The sequence below is a fragment of the Macaca fascicularis genome, chromosome 20 (genome assembly GCF_037993035.2).
Source record: "Macaca fascicularis isolate 582-1 chromosome 20, T2T-MFA8v1.1".
Taxonomy (NCBI): domain Eukaryota; kingdom Metazoa; phylum Chordata; class Mammalia; order Primates; family Cercopithecidae; genus Macaca; species Macaca fascicularis.
Genome location: NC_088394.1, coordinates 42,819,328 through 42,839,092, shown reverse-complemented (window position 1 = coordinate 42,839,092; position 19,765 = coordinate 42,819,328). Strand labels below are relative to the sequence as shown.

The 19,765-nt window shown below is 52.1% G+C and overlaps 1 protein-coding gene across 3 annotated transcripts in view; it reads right to left on the bottom strand.

Moving 5' to 3' along the window:
- The window catches only part of GPT2 (glutamic--pyruvic transaminase 2), a 47,438-nt gene that overhangs the window by 15,734 nt on the left and 11,939 nt on the right, over positions 1–19,765 (bottom strand). The window contains exons 3-7 of one of the 3 annotated variants that reach the window (XM_074026747.1): positions 18,478–18,567; positions 15,601–15,709; positions 9,424–9,557; positions 6,638–6,881; positions 4,332–4,530 (exon numbers count right to left, since the gene is read on the bottom strand). In XM_074026747.1, the coding sequence (XP_073882848.1) occupies positions 4,454–4,530; positions 6,638–6,881; positions 9,424–9,557; positions 15,601–15,709; positions 18,478–18,567 (654 nt within the window). In that variant the 3' untranslated portion in view covers positions 4,332–4,453. Of the gene's footprint in view, positions 1–4,331; positions 4,531–6,637; positions 6,882–9,423; positions 9,558–14,049; positions 15,710–18,477; positions 18,568–19,765 lie in introns of those variants that run through there. The other 2 variants (XM_074026746.1, XM_045382907.3) reach the window with 2 other exon arrangements.

Here is a 19,765-nt window from a genome sequence, read left to right as displayed (position 1 = left end):
TGTGGTGGGGTGTGTAGGTGTGGTGGGGTGTGTGTGTGGTGTGTGTGTCTATGTAGTATGTGTGTAGGTGTGGTCAGGTGTATAAGTCTGTGTGTGGTATGTGTGTGGGGTGTGTGTATGTGCTGTGTGGGTAGGTGTGTGTATGGGTGTGGTGGGGGGTGTCTGTAGTGTGTGTGTAGGTCTGGTGGGGGTGTGTGTGTCTGTGTGTGGTGTGTGTGTAGGTATGGTGCGGTATCTAAGTCTGTGTGGTGTGTGTGGGGTGTGTGTGTGTATGTGGTGCGTGTGCAGGTGTGTGTATGGGTGTGGTGGGGGTGTGTCTGTAGTGTGTGTATGGGTGTGGTGGGGGTGTGTCTGTAGTGTGTGTATGGGTGTGGTGGGGGTGTGTCTGTAGTGTGTGTATGGGTGTGGTGGGGGTGTGAGTCTGTGTGTAGGTGTGGTGGGGTGTGTATGTGTTGCGTGTGTAGGTGTGAGTATGTGTGTGCAGGTGTGGTGGGGTGTGTATGTGGTGTATGTGTAGGTGTGTTGGGGTGTGTGTGCACACACGTGCATGTGTGGGTGTTTGTGTGCAGTGTGTGTAGTATGTGTCTGTGTGTTGTACGTGTCTCTGTGGTGTGTGTGTGTATGTGGTGTGTGGTATGTCTGCGCTGCAGAACAGAGAGGCATGGAAGCATCATAAGGAGCAGGGAGAAAAGGCTCGGTACAATGGCTCACGCCTGTAATCCCAGTGCTTCGGGAGGCCAGGGTGGGAGGATCGCTTGAGTCCAGGAGCTCCAGACCAGCCTGGGCAACACAGCAACACCTCATCTCTACAATAAAAATTATCCAGGTGTGGTGGCTTATGGCTGTAGTCCCAGCCACTTGGAGGCTGAGGCTGGAGGATCGCTTGAGCTCAGGAATTTGAGGCTGCAGTAAGCTATGACTGTTCCACTGCACTCCAGCATGGGTGACAGAGCAAGACTCTGTCTCAAAAATAAAACAAAGAACGGGAAAATACAACTGCAGGAGTTAAATCTATCAGCTAGTGCCCTCCCCCCATTACTGCACACCAGCAGCAGATGGTGAAGAGACTCGCACTGGCTATGGTCACCGGGTGAAGAGTTAGCTCCTTTCTCCCCAGAGAGGCACCCATGAGCTCCACAAGGCAGGGACAGGGCCTCTCCCCGCTCATGATCTGCCCTCAAAGACAGCACTCAACAGGCACTCAATAAATAACTGCAGAATAAATGCTAAGTGAATGAGCCTGGGCACCAGCTTTGGTGTCTCCTGTCAGCTGCTACCCGGCATCACTAAAGATGAGCACGCTGCAGGACTCAACACTAACAGGGAACACTTACAACACATTTTATTATTTCTCTTTAATTTTTGAGTCTGAGTCTCACTCTGTTACCCAGGCTGGAGTGCAGTGGCACAGTCTTGGCTCACTGCAACCTCCGCCTCCTGGGTTCAAGTGATTCTCTTGCCTCAGCCTCCTGAATAGCTGGGGCTACAGGTGTGAGCCCCCATGCCCAGCTAACTTTTTATTTTTTGAAGAGAAGGGGTTTCACCATGTACCCAGGCTGATCTTGAACTCCTGGACCCCAAGTGATCCACTCACCTCGGCCTCCCAAAGTGCTGAGATTACAGGCATGAGCCACCGCACCGCACCCGCATTTTAGAGAAATGAGTGCAAACAGCAAGATGGTGATCCATCCGTTCACACGAAATGCCATGGGTACAGGTGAGAGAAGGAGTAAACGCAACGAGGTAGAAATGGGACCTTCCCTCAGTATTTCCTGAGACTTGCTTTGAGTGTGGCACCGGGAATATCTGATGTGCTCACAATATCCTCTGGAAAACCACCACTACAATCAGGCTTGCTAACTTCTTAACAAGCGTCATGTTTGTTTACTATATGTCTGTGTATATTACATAGATATCTTGTGTGCGTACATACATGTCTATACATGCATGCATGTATATTCTTTACAGTGTCTTGCTCTGTCACTCTTGCTGGAGTACAGTTACATGATCCTAGCTCACTGCAGCCTCAAACTCCTGGGCTCAAGCCATCCTCCAGCCTCAGCCTCCCAAAGTGCTGGGATTACAGGCATGAGCCTCTGCACCCAGCCTATTATTGTGTGTGTGCGTACATACATATATATACGCGTATATACACATACATATATATACACACGTATATATACACACATATATATACGTGTATATGTGCATATATACACACGTATATATATATATGCGCAAAACAGTATGTAGAGTATCTTACCTTTTTGTTAATAATACCTATATTCTGGTCTATGCAAAAATATAAATATGCCTGGAAAAAACATACACACGTATCTTGTAAGAGTGTGGCATGATTCCATCAAAATTTCTATCTTGAACTAGCTAAGCAATGAACCAATTCCTTTACTAAGGGACCAACTTTTCTTCTTCCAAGAAAGCACCAACTAGCCTTCCTATTTAAAAAGCTCAGGGTTCTGGGATGCCAGGAGGGTGGCAGGCACCAGTTTCTATAAGAAACCAGCCACTATTCTCACAGAGAAGGGCTGGCTTCTGAGGACAGCAGAGCCTGCTTGTAATTCCTCCTGGTCTTGCCCTTCCATGCTTGTGATGCCACAAACTGTATCCTGTTGGAATGCAAACCAGGATTTGAGCACCAGAAAAGCTGTGTTCACTAAATGCTAAACGGAACACAAGCGACTAAGCAAGAACCAGAGCCTTAAAAAGATTTCAGCCCAGTAAAGGACATGAGACCCAGTGTGTACAAACAATTCTGCTGTTACACACCACGTCAGCGTGAGGATAAGGGCAGAACTTACTTCTCTCCAGCACCTCAGAGCATGCCCACTGAGCCAGTGAACAAACAAGCGCATGAACAGCGGTGCAGGAGGAGGGAATGTCATATATGGCATTAGAGGGGCCAGGGCACAGCTGTGCCCAGCTGGGGGTGACATGAGATACCGCTTTGATGCAGGCCAAAAGGCTGGAGAGGGGTCTCCCAAGTACCTTTCAAGGCTGGGCCAAAGTAATTCCCCAAAAGCTGATGGGAAGATCTGTAGCTTGTGACTTAGCATCCTCCTTTGAGTGACAGATCACGACTGTTCACGTAGTTTGGATGTCTGTCCCCACCCAAATCTTGTGTTGCAATGTAATCCCCATGTTGAGCTGGGTCTAGTGGGAGGTGTTTGGGTAATGGGGGCGGACCCTGAAAGTATGCAGCATCCCCCGCCCCACTCTGATTCTATTGTTCCTGCTCTTGCCATGCTATGTGCCTGCTCCCCCTTCACCTTCCGACTTGACTGGAAGCTTCCTGAGGCCTCCCCGGAAGCTGATACCACCACGCTTCCTGTACGGTCTGCAGAACTGTGAGCCAATCAAGCCTCTTTTCTTAAAAATTACCCAGTCTCAGGTATTTCTTTTTTTTTTTTTTGAGACGGAGTCTTGCTCTGTGCCCCAGGCTGGAGTGCAGTGGCGCGATCTCGGCTCACTGCAAGCTCCGACCCCCCGGGTTCCCGCCATTCTCCTGCCTCAGCCTCCTGAGTAGGTGGGACTACAGGCGCCCGCCACCTCGCCCGGCTAGTTTTTTGTATTTTTTAGTAGAGACGGGGTTTCACCGTGTTAGCCAGGATGGTCTCGATCTCCTGGCCTCGTGATCCGCCCGCCTCGGCCTCCCAAAGTGCTGGGATTACAAACTTGAGCCACCGCGCCCGGCCTCAGGTATTTCTTTATAGCAATGCAAGAACAGCCTAATACCACTGTCCTATGGGGAACTTCAGCGGGAGGCCTGGGACACAGAGCTGCCAATCAGAGTCCCAGGGATTTGACTGGTTCGGGAATGGGCAGGTGACCCAACCTCAGCCTGGTGAAACTCTGGAATAGGCTCTGCTGTAAGGTACCTCAGCTGATGGCAATGGCTGAAAGTGCTGAAGTCACTCCAAGGATGGATTCTTCCTGAGGACTCCAACCCAGAGGAAGGTAGAGCTGACGAAGGACTGAGGCTCCTGTGACACGGACTCTGACTCAGGCGCACTGCTTCACCCCCGCACTCCACAGTTCCACCCTCCAATCCCTTCAGTCTCGAGTTGGGTCTCTGTCTTGACACCAAAAGGGCCCTGGTTTAAGAACCCAGTCCACTTGGACACCTTTAAGCTACCCTGGTCACAGTGTGTGGTCCAGACAAGACATATGGTCACCACAGGTGGGTTTCTATTTTCCAGAGACCCTCTTCTTACAGCTGACTGACTCTCACACAGTGAAGACCGCAGGAGCAAGGCCAGGTCCTGCCCACTCATAAAGTACTTTATAAAAATTACTTATGTTAATATATCAGATTAATAGAAAATGACCTCTTTACTCAGAGCAGGAGAGTCTCCGGAACAGTGACTTCTTCTCAGTCAGGTGAAAAGATTTATGTAAACACCTGGCCAAGAATGTGTTGACTCTGTGACGTGGACTAGGTACAGTGTCTTTCCCAAGATGTTGTAGAACTTGCTACCGCAAGTGTGGTCCTGGGCCCGGCATCATTATCACCTGGGAATGTGTTAGAGATGCAAACTCTCAAACCATACCCCGGCCCAATTACATCCAAGTGTCTGAAGTGGGGCCCTGCAGCTTGGGCACCATGCTTCCTAGGCAGTGGGTCTCACCCTCGGCAGCACAGGCTACCGATATCTCAGAGATCCTAGAGTGTGGCCTTGATTTTGAGATTTTTCAAAGTTCCCTTTGGGATTCTAATGTACAACTAGGATTGAGAAGCCAGCTCTATGTTATTTTCCTACTGAATCTTTATCCGTCCGCTCCCAGGAGCTGGGGTAAACAAGCCAGTGGTATTGCCAGCTGCACCCATTTTCTGCATGCGGGAATTCAAGGGATGTTTTCAGCTGACTGAAGCATCATTTGATGTTCCCGAGAAACAGATTCCACAATCACCTCAAACAGATTTTGGCCCTGACCCAATTTATCTCAAAAAAGGAGGAGAGAGGAGCCCTTGTTCCCTGTGTCCAAATAGCACTGGGGGCATATGAAGCCAGCAGCCCAGAAATATCAAAACAGACAGGACTGCGGACTTTTTTTTAAAGAAAAACATGCAAAATTGGGGGTGCTTTTCAATTTCTGGAAATTCGTGGCTTTTTTGGTTTAGTAGCTTTTGTTTTGAAAATGACTTTTCCTCTCAGGCCTCAAAGGGACACAGCAGTGCTGTATCAAAGAAAAACCAACACACACACCAGCATTCTCAAAACTGGTTCAAAAAATAAGGAGGAGGGACGGTAAAATGAGGCCTATAATTAATGGTAAGTTTGTGAGTAAATTATCTCAAGGAGGCAAGTCTTTGCAAATGTACGAACAAAAAACCAGTCTTGAAAATAATACAACCCTGGCTGGGTGCAGTGGCTCATGCCTACAATCCCAGTGCTTTGGGAGAATCGCTTGAGGCCAGGAGTTAAGACCAGCCTGGGACACACAGCAAGACCTTGTCTCTACAAAAATAAAAAATTAAAATATGAGCTGGGCGTGGTGGTGCTGCCTGTAGTCTGAGCTGCTCAGGAGGCTGAGGCAGGAAGATCACCAGGAGTTCAAAGCTGCAGTGAGTTATGATCATACCACTTGCACTTCAGCCAGGCCTGGAGCCACAGAGCAAGACCCAATCTCTATAAAATAATAATAATTATTCAAACTGCCCAAGAAAATGTCTGCATTTACTCACTTTTTTTTTTTTTTTTTTTTTTGAGACGGAGTCTTGCTCTGTCGCCCAGGCTGGAATGCAGTGGCACGATCTCGGCTCACTGCAATCTCCACCTCCCAGGTTCACACCATTCTCCTGCCTCAGCCACCTGAGTAGCTGGGACTACAGGTCCCCGCCACCTCGCCCGGCTAATTTTTTGTATTTTTAGTAGAGACAGGGTTTCACCGTGTTAGGCAGGATGGTCTCGATCTCCTGACTTCGTGGTCGACCCACCTCGGCCTCCCAAAGTGCTGGGATTATAGGCGTGAGCCACCGCGCCCGGTCTACTCACTTTTTTTCTAGACAAGGTCTTATTCTATTGCCCAGGCTGGAGTGCAGTGGCATAATCTCGGCTCACTGCAACCTCTGCCTCCTGGGTTCAAGCGATCATTCCACCTCAGCCTCCCTAGTAGCTGGAACTCCATGTACCACCACACCTGGCTAATTTTTTTTTTTTTTTGAGACAAAGTCTTGCTCTGTCACCCAGGCTGGAGTGCAGTGGCATGATCTCAGCTCACTGCAACCTCCGCCTCCCGAGTTCAAGCAAATCTTATGCCTCAGCCTCCTGAGTAGCTGGGACTACAGGCGCACACCACCATGCCCTGCTAAATTTTGTGTCTTTAGTAGAGACGAGGTTTCACCATGATGGCCAGGCTTGTCTCCAATTTCTGAACTCAAGTGATCCACCTGCCTCAGCTTCCCAAAGTGCCAGGATTACAGGCATGGGCCACCACACCTGGCCTCCTCATCTCTTGAGGTGGCCTGTGGCAAATTTTATGGCTTTAGGTTAGCAAATCTGGAAGGGAAACTAGGGGCAGAGAGAAGCTTTAATTATGTAACTCTTTGGTTTCTAGACAGCCAGTGTATCAGCCACCCCCACCCTCTACGAAACTGGCGAGGAAGTAAAGTGCAGACCTGTAGGGTTCCCGGGGTTGATTATGCAGAGCACCTTAGGGTCACAGTGGTCTTTGGCCTCCTGCACCGCCCGCCGGAGCTCATTCACATTTAGCGCCCAGCAGTTCTCCTCGTCCAGGTAGTAGTTCACCTGGATGGCGTCGAGCTCAGAGATGACGGCTGAATAGAGGGGATACTGTGGGATGGGGATCATCACACCTGTCCGTGACTTGCCGCCTCCAGAGACGAGGATCTTCAGGATTGTCTGCAACGCAGAAGTCACATGTAGAAAGCCAGCACCACTTCCCATCCCTGACCCAGCCTTTCACCCGTGGCCCCACTGCATGCCTCCAGTCCAACTCTGTGCAAGTCACTTTACTCCCCTGAGTCTCAGTTTCCTCATCTGTAAAATGAGGGAAGCTGCAAGGAGTAAGCAAAATCCAGCATTCTAAAGTTCTCGGCACAGTGCCGAACATGTAGTTAACGACTCAGTACTTAGGCTGGGCACGGTGCTCATGCCTAAAATCCTAGCACTTTGGGAGACTGAGGCAGCCAAATCACTTGAGGCCAAGAGTTCGAGACCAGCCTGTGCAACACAGTGAGACCTCCACCTCCCTACTTAAAAATTTAAAAATATATATTTTTCTTTTAAAAAAATATATTTTTAAAAAGACTCAATATTTGTATTTTTAATACTTCTAAAATAGTAGGTCCCATACTAGCCCTGTCTCAGAATTATTCTGACTCCGCTCCTGTGATCCTGATTCCCTATGTCAGGGGTGGGGCCCACGAGTATGTGTTATCAGTATCAGTGCCCAAGGTTGGAAAGACCCCACTCTACATCCACCCCAACAAGGGACTCTTAAAATGGGATAAAATACCCATCTACAGCCACCAGGTGGCGCGTTGACCTGTTTTCCAAGCTGAGCAGGATGCTTGTTTAAGATTTCTGAGAAACCAGGCCATGCGATTCCTGTGGGGTATTGGTGGAGGTGCCAGTAATTCATTGAATTAATTAGCCAAAACCCTCTGCAGGGAGAGTCTCCACCTTAAACACGGGCACAGGTCCTTTTCCAGACTCAGTTCCTTGCTGCAAAAATGTCACGAGACTTTGAAGTACAATGACTTGATTCTTTCCGCTGAATCTTGTGGACACGCCCCCTTCTCTACTCTGGAACCTCTTCCCACACTGGGCATTTCTGGGATTCAAGAGAGGCCTTGACAGCAGAGGGCAATGGAAGATGATGTGATTGGTTGCTGGAGCTCCAGTGTTAGAATCCCAAATGTCACATGAACTGACTCAAGGCAGGCAGACCACTTAATGTCTCCGGGCCTCCATTTCTCATGGGCTCCAGTAAGAGCTTAATGTGTAGGAAAGGCTTTGGGAAAGGAACAAAGCACTCAACAAACAAGAGCCTTACAGGTCAGGAAACAAAGACAGCCCCATTAAAGAAGGAAAAGTTCAGACAGCACATGGCTCCCTGAGAATAGATGAGTCAACAGCACCTAACACCAAGCCAGGCCTTGGGAGGGGTATGCAGAAAGGGACAGGCAGGCAACCAGTCCCCAACCCCAGGACTGCAGACTCCACCAGTCCCCCAAGCCCAGGACTGCAGGCTCCACCAGTCTCCGAAGCCCAGGACTGCAGGCTCCACCAGTCCCCCCAAGGACTGTAGGCTCCACTACTTCCCCAAGCCCAGGACTGAAAACTCCACCGGTCCCCCAAACCCAGGACTGCAGGCTCCACCAGTCCCCCAAGCCCAGGACTGAAGCCTCCACTGGTCCCCCAAGCCCAGGACTGCAGGCTCCACCAGTCCCCCAAGCCCAGGACTGCAAACTCCACTGCAAGTAACCACTGCACTCCAAACTGCAAGTAACCACTGGCCCCAGTCCTCCCCGACCCCATTGGTAGCTGACTCCAGCCTGAGCCACCTCCTCTTGCCTCCTGTGCCCCTCGCAGCCAAAATTTAAACTTAGGAACAGAAATCTAACTGCCCCACCTCCTTCTCCTTCAAACCCTTCAGTGGCTCCCTGTTGTTCTTAGCACAATGACCCAAATCCTCAGCGTGGCCTCTAAGGCCCTGTACTGACGCCAGCTGCCTTGCCAGCCCACGCCTGGTAACTCCGTCCCTCGCTGTGCACTCATCCCCCAGCATCTCCAGTTCCCAGCACTCAGACTCCTGCCAGCTCTTGGCCTCTGCACATAGTGACCTTCAGCTCAGAGCACACCCCCTCTCCCAGTTCACTCCTGTGTGTCCCTCAGGTCGGTGTCTGCTCAGCCTTCCTTGGAGACTTCCTGCCCCTGCCCCACCAGGTCGGAGTTCCCACTGCTCCCTCCCATAACACCCTGTCCTTCTCTACTGCAGAAGAGAAACTAAAAGCTTGTGATGTGCATTTATTTTTGTGATATCAGCTGGTCTGCTCTGCCTGTGTAGGCAGAGGCCAAATGATGTGTTTGGTTTCCCATTGTCTCCTCAGCACCTGGCACAGGAGGAACACCAGTACGTGCAGAACCACAGAAAGGCCAATGGTTACCCTCGGGTGGCCCCTGGCTCCTCTGCAGCCGGACCTGCTGGTGTGTACTCTGGATGGAAATCAAGGCTGCAATAGCGCCCAGGCTCATGAAGACTAAAAGAGGCAAAGACTGCAGGCTGCCAGGGCAGGGGGACCAGAGGTGGCCACCCATGCTGCCACCCTCCCTGCTAGCCTGTCTCCCTGCTAGCCAGTTCCAATGCTGGGCCCTAACAGGCAAGGCTGCTCTTCATGTGGGTAAACACCGCATAACAACAAGCCACCCTCACACGTACAGAAATGCCGTCACTAGCTCCCGTGGTCAGGTAGATGTTGTCGGGGTCTGCAGGCACGCCGCCATCCCTCCTGGTGATATAGGCAGCCACGTCTTCACGGATGCAGTTGACACCCTGGCTAGCACTGTAGGACCCTGTAAGACAGCAGGCAAGACAGTAACAGAGGCAGGATGTCTGGCTCCACAAGGTCAATATAATTAATATCCATATAATTAGAGGGATGCCTGTTTGGGATGAGGGTCTCGGGTGGAGCCCAACTCCCATTGCTTTGGAACTGTGGCAAGCTGCTTAACCACGTGTCTGGGCCTCATCCACCCACCCCTCTATCCATCCACCCATCCACTCATCCACTCACTCACCCAGTACTGAGTACCTATCATGTGTCACACATTATTCTAGGCCCTAGCTTCTACTCAAATGGTGCCCAAACCTGTTCCACCCACTCTCCTGGGATTTATATGTGTTCTGTGACGCTGTCAGTCACTAGATCTGGGATTCCCATGCTTTTATGATGGTTGCCTACACATGGTTCCACAGGACTTGAGAGAATGGGCCAACATTTAGGCTCCAAAATAGCACCCCCTGGGCTGGGCGCAGTGGCTCACACCTGTCATCCCAGAATTTTGGGAGGCCGAGGCAGGAGGATTACTTGAGCCCAGGAGTTTGAGACAAGCCTGGTCAATGTGGCGAAACCTCATCTCTACAAAAAACACAAAATCAGCTAGGTGTGGTGGCGTGCGCCTCTAGTCCCAGCTACTTGGAGGCTGAGCTGGGAGGATCACTTGAGCTCAGGAGGTAGAGGCTGCGGTGAGCTATGATGACACCACTGCACTCCAGCCTGGAGTGAAACCCTGTCTCGAAAAAATAAATAAAAATAAAAACAAAAACCCCACAATAGCACCACCGGCCAGCCCCAGGCACCCAGGGCTCTGACCAGCATCCCTGGGACTGTGAGGTGTCCTCCAGCCCCCAGTCCCATGTGAACATACCCTCCCGCTGCCATTTAGGGTTGAAAGTCATTTATACTAAGTTCAAAAACAGGTAAAACTAATGAATGGTCCCGGAAGCTGAGCAGTGGTTAACTGCTCTGGAGTGGCGGTACTGACTAGAAAGACGCACGAAATAGTGTTGGCAGCTCCGTATCCAGAGTCTGGTGGGGTGACATCGATGTTTGCATGTGTGAAAGGTATTCCAGCTATACATTAACATTTTTACCTCCATAAAAAAGATTTTTTTAAATGTCAGGCCACTATTTAGGTTTCTGAAAATAAACTGGAAAGATGTATTTGTACAGGTGTAAGATCTCTCTGGAAGAAGACTCAAACTAGTGAGGTGAATTCCCTGTGGAAGTGCATGGGGGCTGGGGGTCAGAGGTGGAAGGCAGATGTTTCGTTGTATATTCTTTTAGACCTTTTGAATTTTACACCACATTTAAAGAAAACTAGACTATTCCTTCTGTGGCTACTGCAAAAACCACCCCCAGGAGGCAGGATGGCGAATGGAAGTAGCAGATTCTCCTCTGGGGCCTCAGCATGCATCAGTCCAGGTCTGGCGTCGAGGAGGAACAGTCAAATGCTCTGAACTGGGGCCAGGCGCAGTGGTTCACGCCTCTACTCCCAGCACTTTGGGAGGCTGAGGTAGGCGGATCACCTGAGGTCAGGAGTTCAAGACCAGCCTGGCCAACATGGTGAAACCACATCTCCACAAAAATCAGCCGGGTGTGGTGGCAGGTGCCTGTAATCCCAGCTACTCGTGAGACTGAGGCAGGAGAATCACCTGAACCTGGGAGGTGGAGGTTGCAGTGAACCAAGATCGCACCACTGCACTCCAGCCTGGGTAACAGATTGAGACCCCGTCTTTAAAAAAAAAAAAAATGCCCTGAACTGGAATCCCCCAGCTCTGCCTCAGCCTCTCTGCACAGCACTGGGCTCTGCACAGCTGTAAGAGGAGCAGCCAGACCAATACTCTAAGGTGCCAAGTGGCAAACATTAACTGGTGTCACTCTGGGTGGTGGGCATGGGCTTCTGTCATGCTATTTTCAGTATTCTAATACATTTGGAGAATTTTGTAAGTTTAAAAAAGGGGAGGTGCAGATGCTTGTGTTAGAGCCCACCCCCACTAGGTGATTTAGTTGGTATTTCTGAGCTTCTGTAAGAGAGACCTTCTAGGACTCCTTGCTTCCCTTCACCCCTTTTCAATGCCCCACCTTCTCCTCAGGGCCTCCCCTCTTCCTGCCTCTAAGAGCATCCACCTCCCTGAATGCCCAGGCCTTTACCCATTAGCAAGCCCTCTGCTTCTCTGAGTCACACTTCCGCGGTCACAGACTTTCTACCCTTCCAAAGAGGCTCCTGGGTTTTTCTTCAGATCTCACGTTATGCTCCAAAACACACTGATCTTTCTAGGATCATTTCTAGTCTGTCTCCAGGAGGCTTGCCCTAAAGATTCTGCTCCACCTCCAGCCAATCTCAGCCTATAATTTATCCAGTTACTTTACTATTTATTAGTTGGTTTCTTTTTAAGAGACAGGGTCTCACTTTGTTGCTCAGGCTGGTGTGCAGCGGCACGATCATAGCTCACGGCAGCCTTGAACTCCTGGGCTCAAGCAGTTGTCCCACTTCGGCCTCCCAAAGTGCTGGGATTACAGGTGTAAGCCACTGTGCTGGCCCCTCCAGTTATTTTGTACAGAAGCAGCCCTGCCCTCCCCATGCTGACTCCTGACTCTTGGTTCCTCCTGAGCAGGGGATGTTACCCATTTCTTCTGTGCATTTCTCCCAGAGCACCTCGCCCACTGCGGGCTGCGCTATACTACACCCTGCTGAGGACCCACTGCTGAACTCCCACCTCACTGAACACCACTGCCCTAGGGCCCCTTCATTCATCACACAGAGGTCCCGACCTCAGGGCCTTTGCACATACTGTTCGCTGGTCCAGCATGCATCTGCAGGTTCTTACTCCCCCCGATGACCTCTTCTTCTCCATACAGCCCCTTGTTATAGTCCCGCAGCTCTCTCCAAGATCTCATGAGAAATCGTGATTACACGTTCATAGAAATTCTTTTCCATGTTTGTTCCTCCCAAATCTGATAGCTTCGTGAGCACAGAAGCTCCACCCACCTTGCTCACTAGTGTCTTTGATGTCTAGAACACAGCCTGGTACATGCTCAGGGAGAGGCTGGACAAGGGCACACAGCTCCTGCCCTGCCCCAGGCAGGTGCTAGGTTGTACCTCAACCCCATTAAGATCCAGGACACACCTGAGAACCAAACTGGTCATCAAAGAGAAAATAAATGAAGTTGCTGGGTGTGGTGGCTCATGCTTGTAATCCCAACTACTCTGGAGGTCAAGGCAGGATGATTGCTTAAGCCCAGGAATTCGAGAGCAGCCTGGACAATAGTGAGAACCTATGTCTACAAAAAATATAAAAGTTGGCCAAGTGTGGTGGTGTATGCCTGTAGTTCCAGCTACTTGGGAGGCTGATGCAGGATTGCTTGAGCCCAGGAGGTCAAGGTTACAGTGAGCTATGATTGTACCACTGCACTCCAGCCTGGGTGACAGAGCAAGACCCTAACTCTTAAAAAAGAAAGAGAGAAAAAAAAAATGAAGCCCTGCTAAGAAATTATGTATATATATATATATATATATATATACATTTTTTTTTTTTTTTGGAGGGGACAGAGTTTCACTCTCATCACCCAGGCTGGAGTGCAATGACACAATCTCGGCTCACTGCAACCTCCACCTTCTGGGTTCAAGCAATTCTCCTGCCTCAGCCTCCCAAGTAGCTGGGATTACAGGCGCCTGCCATAATGCCTGGCTAATTTTTGTATTTTCAGTAGAGACAGGGTTTCACCATGTTGGCCAGGCTGATCTCGAACTCCTGATCTCAGGTGATCCACCTGCTCTGGCATCCCAAAATGCTGGGATTACAGGCGTGAGCCACCATGCCCAGTCCAAGAAATAATTTTAAAGGGCATGATAATAACACATCCTGAGTGGCCGGGCGCGGTGGCTTACGTCTGTAATCCCAGCACTTTGGGAGGCTGAGGTGGGCAGATCACAAGGTTAGGAGTTCAAGACCAGCCTGGCCAATATGGTGAAATCCCATCTCTACTAAAAATACAAAAATTAGCCAGGTGTGGTGGCGTGCATCTGTAGTACCAGCTACTCAGGAGGCTGAGGCAGAAGAATCGCTTGAACCCGGGAGGCAGAAGCTGCAGTGAGCCAAGATCACGCCACTGCACTCCAGCCTGGGCGACAGAGTGACACTGTCTCAAAAAAACAAAACAAAACAAAAATCTCTTGGGTGAGCTTCAAGACCTTGTATACACATTTAATAATCTCCCTGTGGGTCAGGGTGGCCCTGGAGCATAGTGACATGCTCCATGTCTTTTTACTCCTGTGGGCAGAAAAGTGCTCAGGCTGCCCAGAGCGTAGGTAACAGAGAGCGACACCACTGTGTCCCTGTCATGCCAAGGACCACACTGTCCTGCCCCCTGGAATGCGCAGGGCTTGTCTACAGCTAACAAGCGGATTTAGCACACGTGAACCTTCCTTACAAGCCCAGAAGGTGGGTACAAACTACTTCCTAGCTGAAGGATGAGGGAGACTCCAAGCACTCCTACCTCACCTGTGTTCACGAGGTCCTGGAACAGGGCTCAGAGTGGGTCCCAAAAACCATGAGGGCCAACTGGTCTTTTGCTGTAACACCCCACGAGGGAACTCCCAGGGCCACAGTCTCTCAGCCCCACTACTCCAGCTCTGGCTGACACGAAGTTGCAAAAACCTGTTGATGAGGCTTAGTATGTGGAAGAAAAATCCCTACTCCGTACCCAGACACTCTCATCAGACACACAAAAGGCACATTCCCCTCCCCCTGCCTCTCAGTTGGGGGCTTCCAGGAGTTTTAGTTCCATAGCCATGGGGGTCTTTGAGAAACACCTTTGCCCTTGGGGCCAGGCAGAGCGTGCAGGGGGAGCCTGGCAGAGCGTGCAGGGGGAGCCAGGCAGAGCGTGCAGGGGGAGCCTGGCAGCTGGGCCTCTGGGCTGCAGAGCTGCTTTCTGCCAGCCTGTGGTTAGGTCGTGGCACACAAGGCCCCAGCCCACACCCCATCCAGGCTGGCAGGTGGAAAAGCAAGGGGGGGCTGGCCCCCTCCTGAGAGAGACAGTGCCCAGACTCAGAGGGACAGCAGTGGGGCCACACCCAGGAGGGTGAGCACAGGGCCGTCAATAAGGGACAGAGCAGAAAAAGTTGGCGGGGGGGTGGCAGGGGATAGAGACAACAAGGGGGGGCCACTCCCCTGCTGAACAAGTCACCAGAATCTGTCCCCACCCTCAGCTCCACTTTCCGGAACATCAGGGCTCATATCCTAGGAAGATTCTAAGAACAGCAGCTTTCCTCAGGGCGAGGGAAGCCGGATTCCCAACGTGGGTGCTGCCCAAAGGAACCAGCAGAAATAAACAGAGGAAAGAAAATGACAGAACAAAGAGCTGGAGGCCCAGAGGCTGGAACTCCATCCTTGCAGGGAAGGGGGAGAGAATCATCTTCACATCTACAGGGGCCAAGTTCCAGGTCCATTCTGCGGAGCCTGGTGCCACGTCAGGAGGCAGACATTGGGGCATGCGTCCCCAAAAAGGGGAGTGAGGGCCAGTTTGAGGGGAACACCATGAAGTACCTGGGGGTACTGGCACCACTGGACACAAGAAAGCCACAGAAAGGGGCCGAAGGGGTCCCAAGGTGCTTCCCTTCCCCAGCAATTGGCTGCCATCTCCAAGACAGTGCAGGGACATGTTCAGAGCTGGGGGCCACAGAGAGGCAAGGATGCTGAACAAAACTGGGCACTGAACTTCTACCCAGCCTCCAGCTGCTGGGTGAAACCTGCTGTGACAAAGGCAGGCTCAGCTGCTGTCCAGCGAGGCTGGCTCCAGGGAGGAGGACCCACACCCAGCATGATGTAGGCACTTGCACCTAAAGGTGGTGCCAGCACCACCCGCTTAATAAACAGGAGGCCAGCAAGGCGCGAGTGGGATGAGGACGCTATTTTTTGTTTACTCTGCGCGCTGTCAGCCACCCACACACATTCACACACCCATTTGCATGCATGACTCTCGCTTGAGGCTGGGGCCCCCCCGGGAACACTCGTTCATTTCACATCCCAGGGCCTGGCAAGTTGGGGCCTCACCCAGGCTGTGCCCGCCACAAGCCTGCAGGATCCGCCGGGCGCGTTTCTTAGCATCTTCTGGGAAGCTGGGGCTGTCCAGCAGGTTTGGGTAGGTGCACAGTGCCATTACCTGGGGGAACAAGACACAGGCTGAGCTCCCAGCACTCCGACTCCCAGAGCTCCAGGAGGGGCACAGAGGCCACTGGGAGGACGACAGCTCCCAGGGATGCGGCTGACACAAGCCTCTCTGCGAGGACTCAGCCTGTGGGAGCTTGGGGGCAGGAGAGGAAGATGCTGGGCTCTCTGCAGCAGAAAGGGAGAAGTTGAGAGTTGGGATGCACTATGACCTGGGCTGCTGGAAGAGGAGTCGACGATCAGAGTGAGGCTGTTCCTCCGCCCCTGGCCCAAGCTCTTCCACTAGGGACAGTGGGCTTACACACCCAAGGCACAATCAGGGGCCCGCAGAGCAGGGGGTAGGGGATCGATGCCCAGCTGGGTGGAGCAGGGCTGCAGACCCCCCCTACTCCCAGCCTGAGCTCCCCCAATGCCCTAGGCCCCCTCCCCCTGCATTCCTCATCACCCCCTTTCCTCCCCAGATGAAAACTGGGCTAGCTTTCTCTTCTCAGTAACAGAGAACATCACCCCAACCCCACAAATTAAGAGGATTAAGCAAGCAAACATGTACAAAAGTACCAGTAACCCCAGCTCGCCCGGCAAGTTGAGGCTGGCACTGAGGAGCCAAGCCAGGTGCACTGAGGGGGTCAGGACTTGTGGCTCTGACACCAGCGGGGTGACTTTAGCGAGCGCCTGGCTTCACAGAGCCCGGTTTCTCTTCATCTGCACAATGGGCAGTGAGCTGGCCTGCCCACCTCCCAGGGGCACCTGCGCAGGTCAGAGGAGATGTGTGAAGGCTGGAGGCAGCTGGCACTAGGCTGGAGAGGCTGGGCCTGCCATGCACAGTGGCAGGGCTGGACCTGAGAACACAGTTCCAGCAAATAAGGCTGAGTGAGGCCTGTTCTGAAGCCTGCCACAACTTAAACCCAGGCCCATGTGGGGACCTCTCCTGAGAGGTCACTCTTGCTTGGCCCTCCCCTTCAAAGCTCACGCTCCAGGGAAGTCAGGGCCCTCTGGCCTCCTCCCACCTTGTTTCCCTGGCAGAGCCACTCTGTGTGGTCTGATTCATTTCCCCTCCTGGGCCCCGCATGGGGACTCTAACATCCAGGGCTGCGGGCCTGCTCCGAGGGTCAGCAGCAGTGGCCGTGGGAGGGAGGTCCAGTTAGCGCCCCCCATACCAGGCCCAGCCTCAGCTCCTCTCCCTCACTGCCCTGTGACAACTCCCTCAGGGACTGTGGACTGAGCCCTTCCAGCCCCTCCCCAGCCCTTTGCCCCAGAGAGCAAGGCAGGGAACAGGGAACTGTGGTTCCCGGGCTTGACTTCCCTGATGGCCCTAGCCCATGAACCTTAACCACACACAGCACTGCATTTTGATCCAAAATGGGCCTCAATCCCAGTGGCTCGGGAGGTTGAGACAAGAAAGGATTACTTGGGCCTAGGAATTCGAGACCAGCCTGGGCAACACAGCAAGACCCTGTCTCTACCAAAAATTTTAATAATTAGCCGGGTGTGGTGGCATACGCCTGTAGTCCCAGATACTCAGGAGGCTGAGGCAGGAGGATTGCTTCAGCCCAGGAGTTTGAGGTTACAGAGAGATCGTGACAATCACACTCCAGCCTGGACAACAGAGCAAGACCCTGTCTCAAAAAAAAAAAAATACACACACACACACACACACACACACACACTAAATAAAACAGGCCAGGCGCGGTGGCTCACGCCTGTAATCCCAGCACTTTGGGAGGCTGAGGCGGGCAAATTGTTTGAAGTTAGTTTGAAACCAGCCTGGCCAACATGGTGAAACCCCATCTCTACCAAAAATACAAAAATTAGCCAGGCATGGTGGTGCATGCCTGTAATCCCAACTACTCGGGAGGCTGAGGCAGGCAAGTTGCTTGAACCCAGGCAGTGGAGGTTGCTGTGAGCCAAGAGCATACCATTGCACTCCAACCTGGGCGACAGAGAGAGACTCCATCTCAAAACAAAAACAAAACCAAAACCTAAATAAAACAAAACAGCCTCAGTCCTTCTAGAAAAAGTTGTCACACACCGGGTCTCCCGCCTCTGTTCTGCTCTGGGGCATCTCCCACCCCACCACCTCCAGCCCACCAATCCCACAATCCCACAATCCCGGCCCAGGCGGCACTCTCGAGGTTAGTGCTCAGACTGAAACGTGGAAGCCACCTTCTCCTGGAGCCTGAGGAGGGAGCTGGGTCACTGCAGAGGCAGCCGGGGCGCAGCAGCTCACAGCGGCCGTCCCCAATCTGGAGCTCCTGTGCTGGGCCCCACGAGGCCTCTGCACTCTTCGCCTCACCAAGGCCCAGCAATCTGCCAACTTCTACCTGCCCAAAGCCACCCAGCTGGTAGGCAGCAGAGCCCACACTCACACCCAGAAGGGCCTCAAGTGGGAAGCCACATCCTGCCCCGCCACGACACCTCCTGCTGCCCCCCAACGCCTCCTCCCAGCCCAGCCGGCCTTTCCCTGTCCCCTGGGCTGCCACCTACCCTACCACTGCCTTTGCCCACCAAGTTCCTAACTCAGGTCCCAGGACCCTACCCCGTGGAAGAGTTTCCCCAGGAGCCTCCTATACCGGAGCAACCCCAAAACAGGTCTAGAAATTTTCAACAACCTCAGAAAGGCAGGAAGGAGGCTAAGGGAGACAGCCAGAGGGCATCAGGCCTGGGAGGGCCTGCACATCGAGGGGGCAAAGGATGGTCCCTACGACGGCCCGCCCAGCCCAGGGCCCTGCCCTCCTGCAGCCTCTGCTCCTGGGGGTGGCTCACCTGCCGGAGGAAGGTGATTGGCTGCTGCCCCATAGCCTGGGCGTCCCCGATGTTGGCTCGGATGACCTCTGTGAATGGCTTTTTGATACCCTGGGCAGACAGAAAGCAACAGGTGGTTACTTAGAAACTCTTAAACCCTGGATTCCAGAGGCCAGGCAAGGTTCCCGCAGGATATTAATAAACAACCCTATTTTGAGCCTTACCAAGTATCTGACTTGGTGCCAGGCCTTTGACATGCCTTGTCTCATTTAACCTTCACAGCCATCCCATGAGGAAGAACTAGTATTAATCCCATTTGACAGATGAGGAAATCAAGGCTCTAAAAGGTTAGAAAACTTGCTCAAGGTCATATAATTTTATTTTTTTGAGACAGAATCTTGCTCTCTTGCCCAAGATGGAGTACAGTAGTGCCATCTCGGCTCACTGCAACCTCCACCTCCCGGGTTCAAGCAATTCTCATGCCTCAGCCTCCCAAGTAGCTGGGATTACAGACGTGCACCACCACGCCTGGCTAATTTTTGTATTTTTAGTAGAGACGGGATTTCAACATGTTGGCCAGGCTGGTCTCCAACTCATGTGATCCATCCGCCCCGGCCTCCCAAAGTGCTAGGATTACAGGAATGAGCCATCGCGCCCGGCCAACATAATTTTATTTATTACTTATTATTACTATTTTGTAAAGACAGGGTCTCACTCTGTCACTCAGGCTGGACTGCAGTGGTCTGATCATGGTTCACTGCACCCCCGACCTTCTGGGCTCCTCCACCTTGGCCTCCCAAAGTGTTGGGGTTACAGGGGTGAACCGCTGTGCCCAACCACGTAACTGATTAATGTAAGTGCTGGGACTGAATATAAGTACAGGAAGCCGGATTCCAAGGTCACTCTTCTTAACCACTATATTCCTCCTCTGCCTCCCACTTTCCAGAAGGGCTGGAAGAGCTCTCCTGGCTGCCCAAGTATCCCAAACAGCTGCCACTCCACTGCCTGACCGCCACCACACAGGGAAGTCTAAAAGGCAGCTCCGGGCCAGCTGTGTGGGAGGGAGGCAGCAGTCAGCAGCAGAACATGCCAAATGTTAGGGACACAGGGTCCCAGACTCCTCTGCATCCTACCCCAGGCACAGCTCTACCGCGATGGCCTAAGTGACTGGCCAGGGACACTGAGGAAACCCTCCCCATCAGAAGACATGGATCAGCAGGGAATCCTCAGGGTCATTTTCTTGCAACCCATTCTTTGCAGAATGAAAAATGTGGGCTGATTTTCACATTAAAAAAAAAAAAAGGCATCA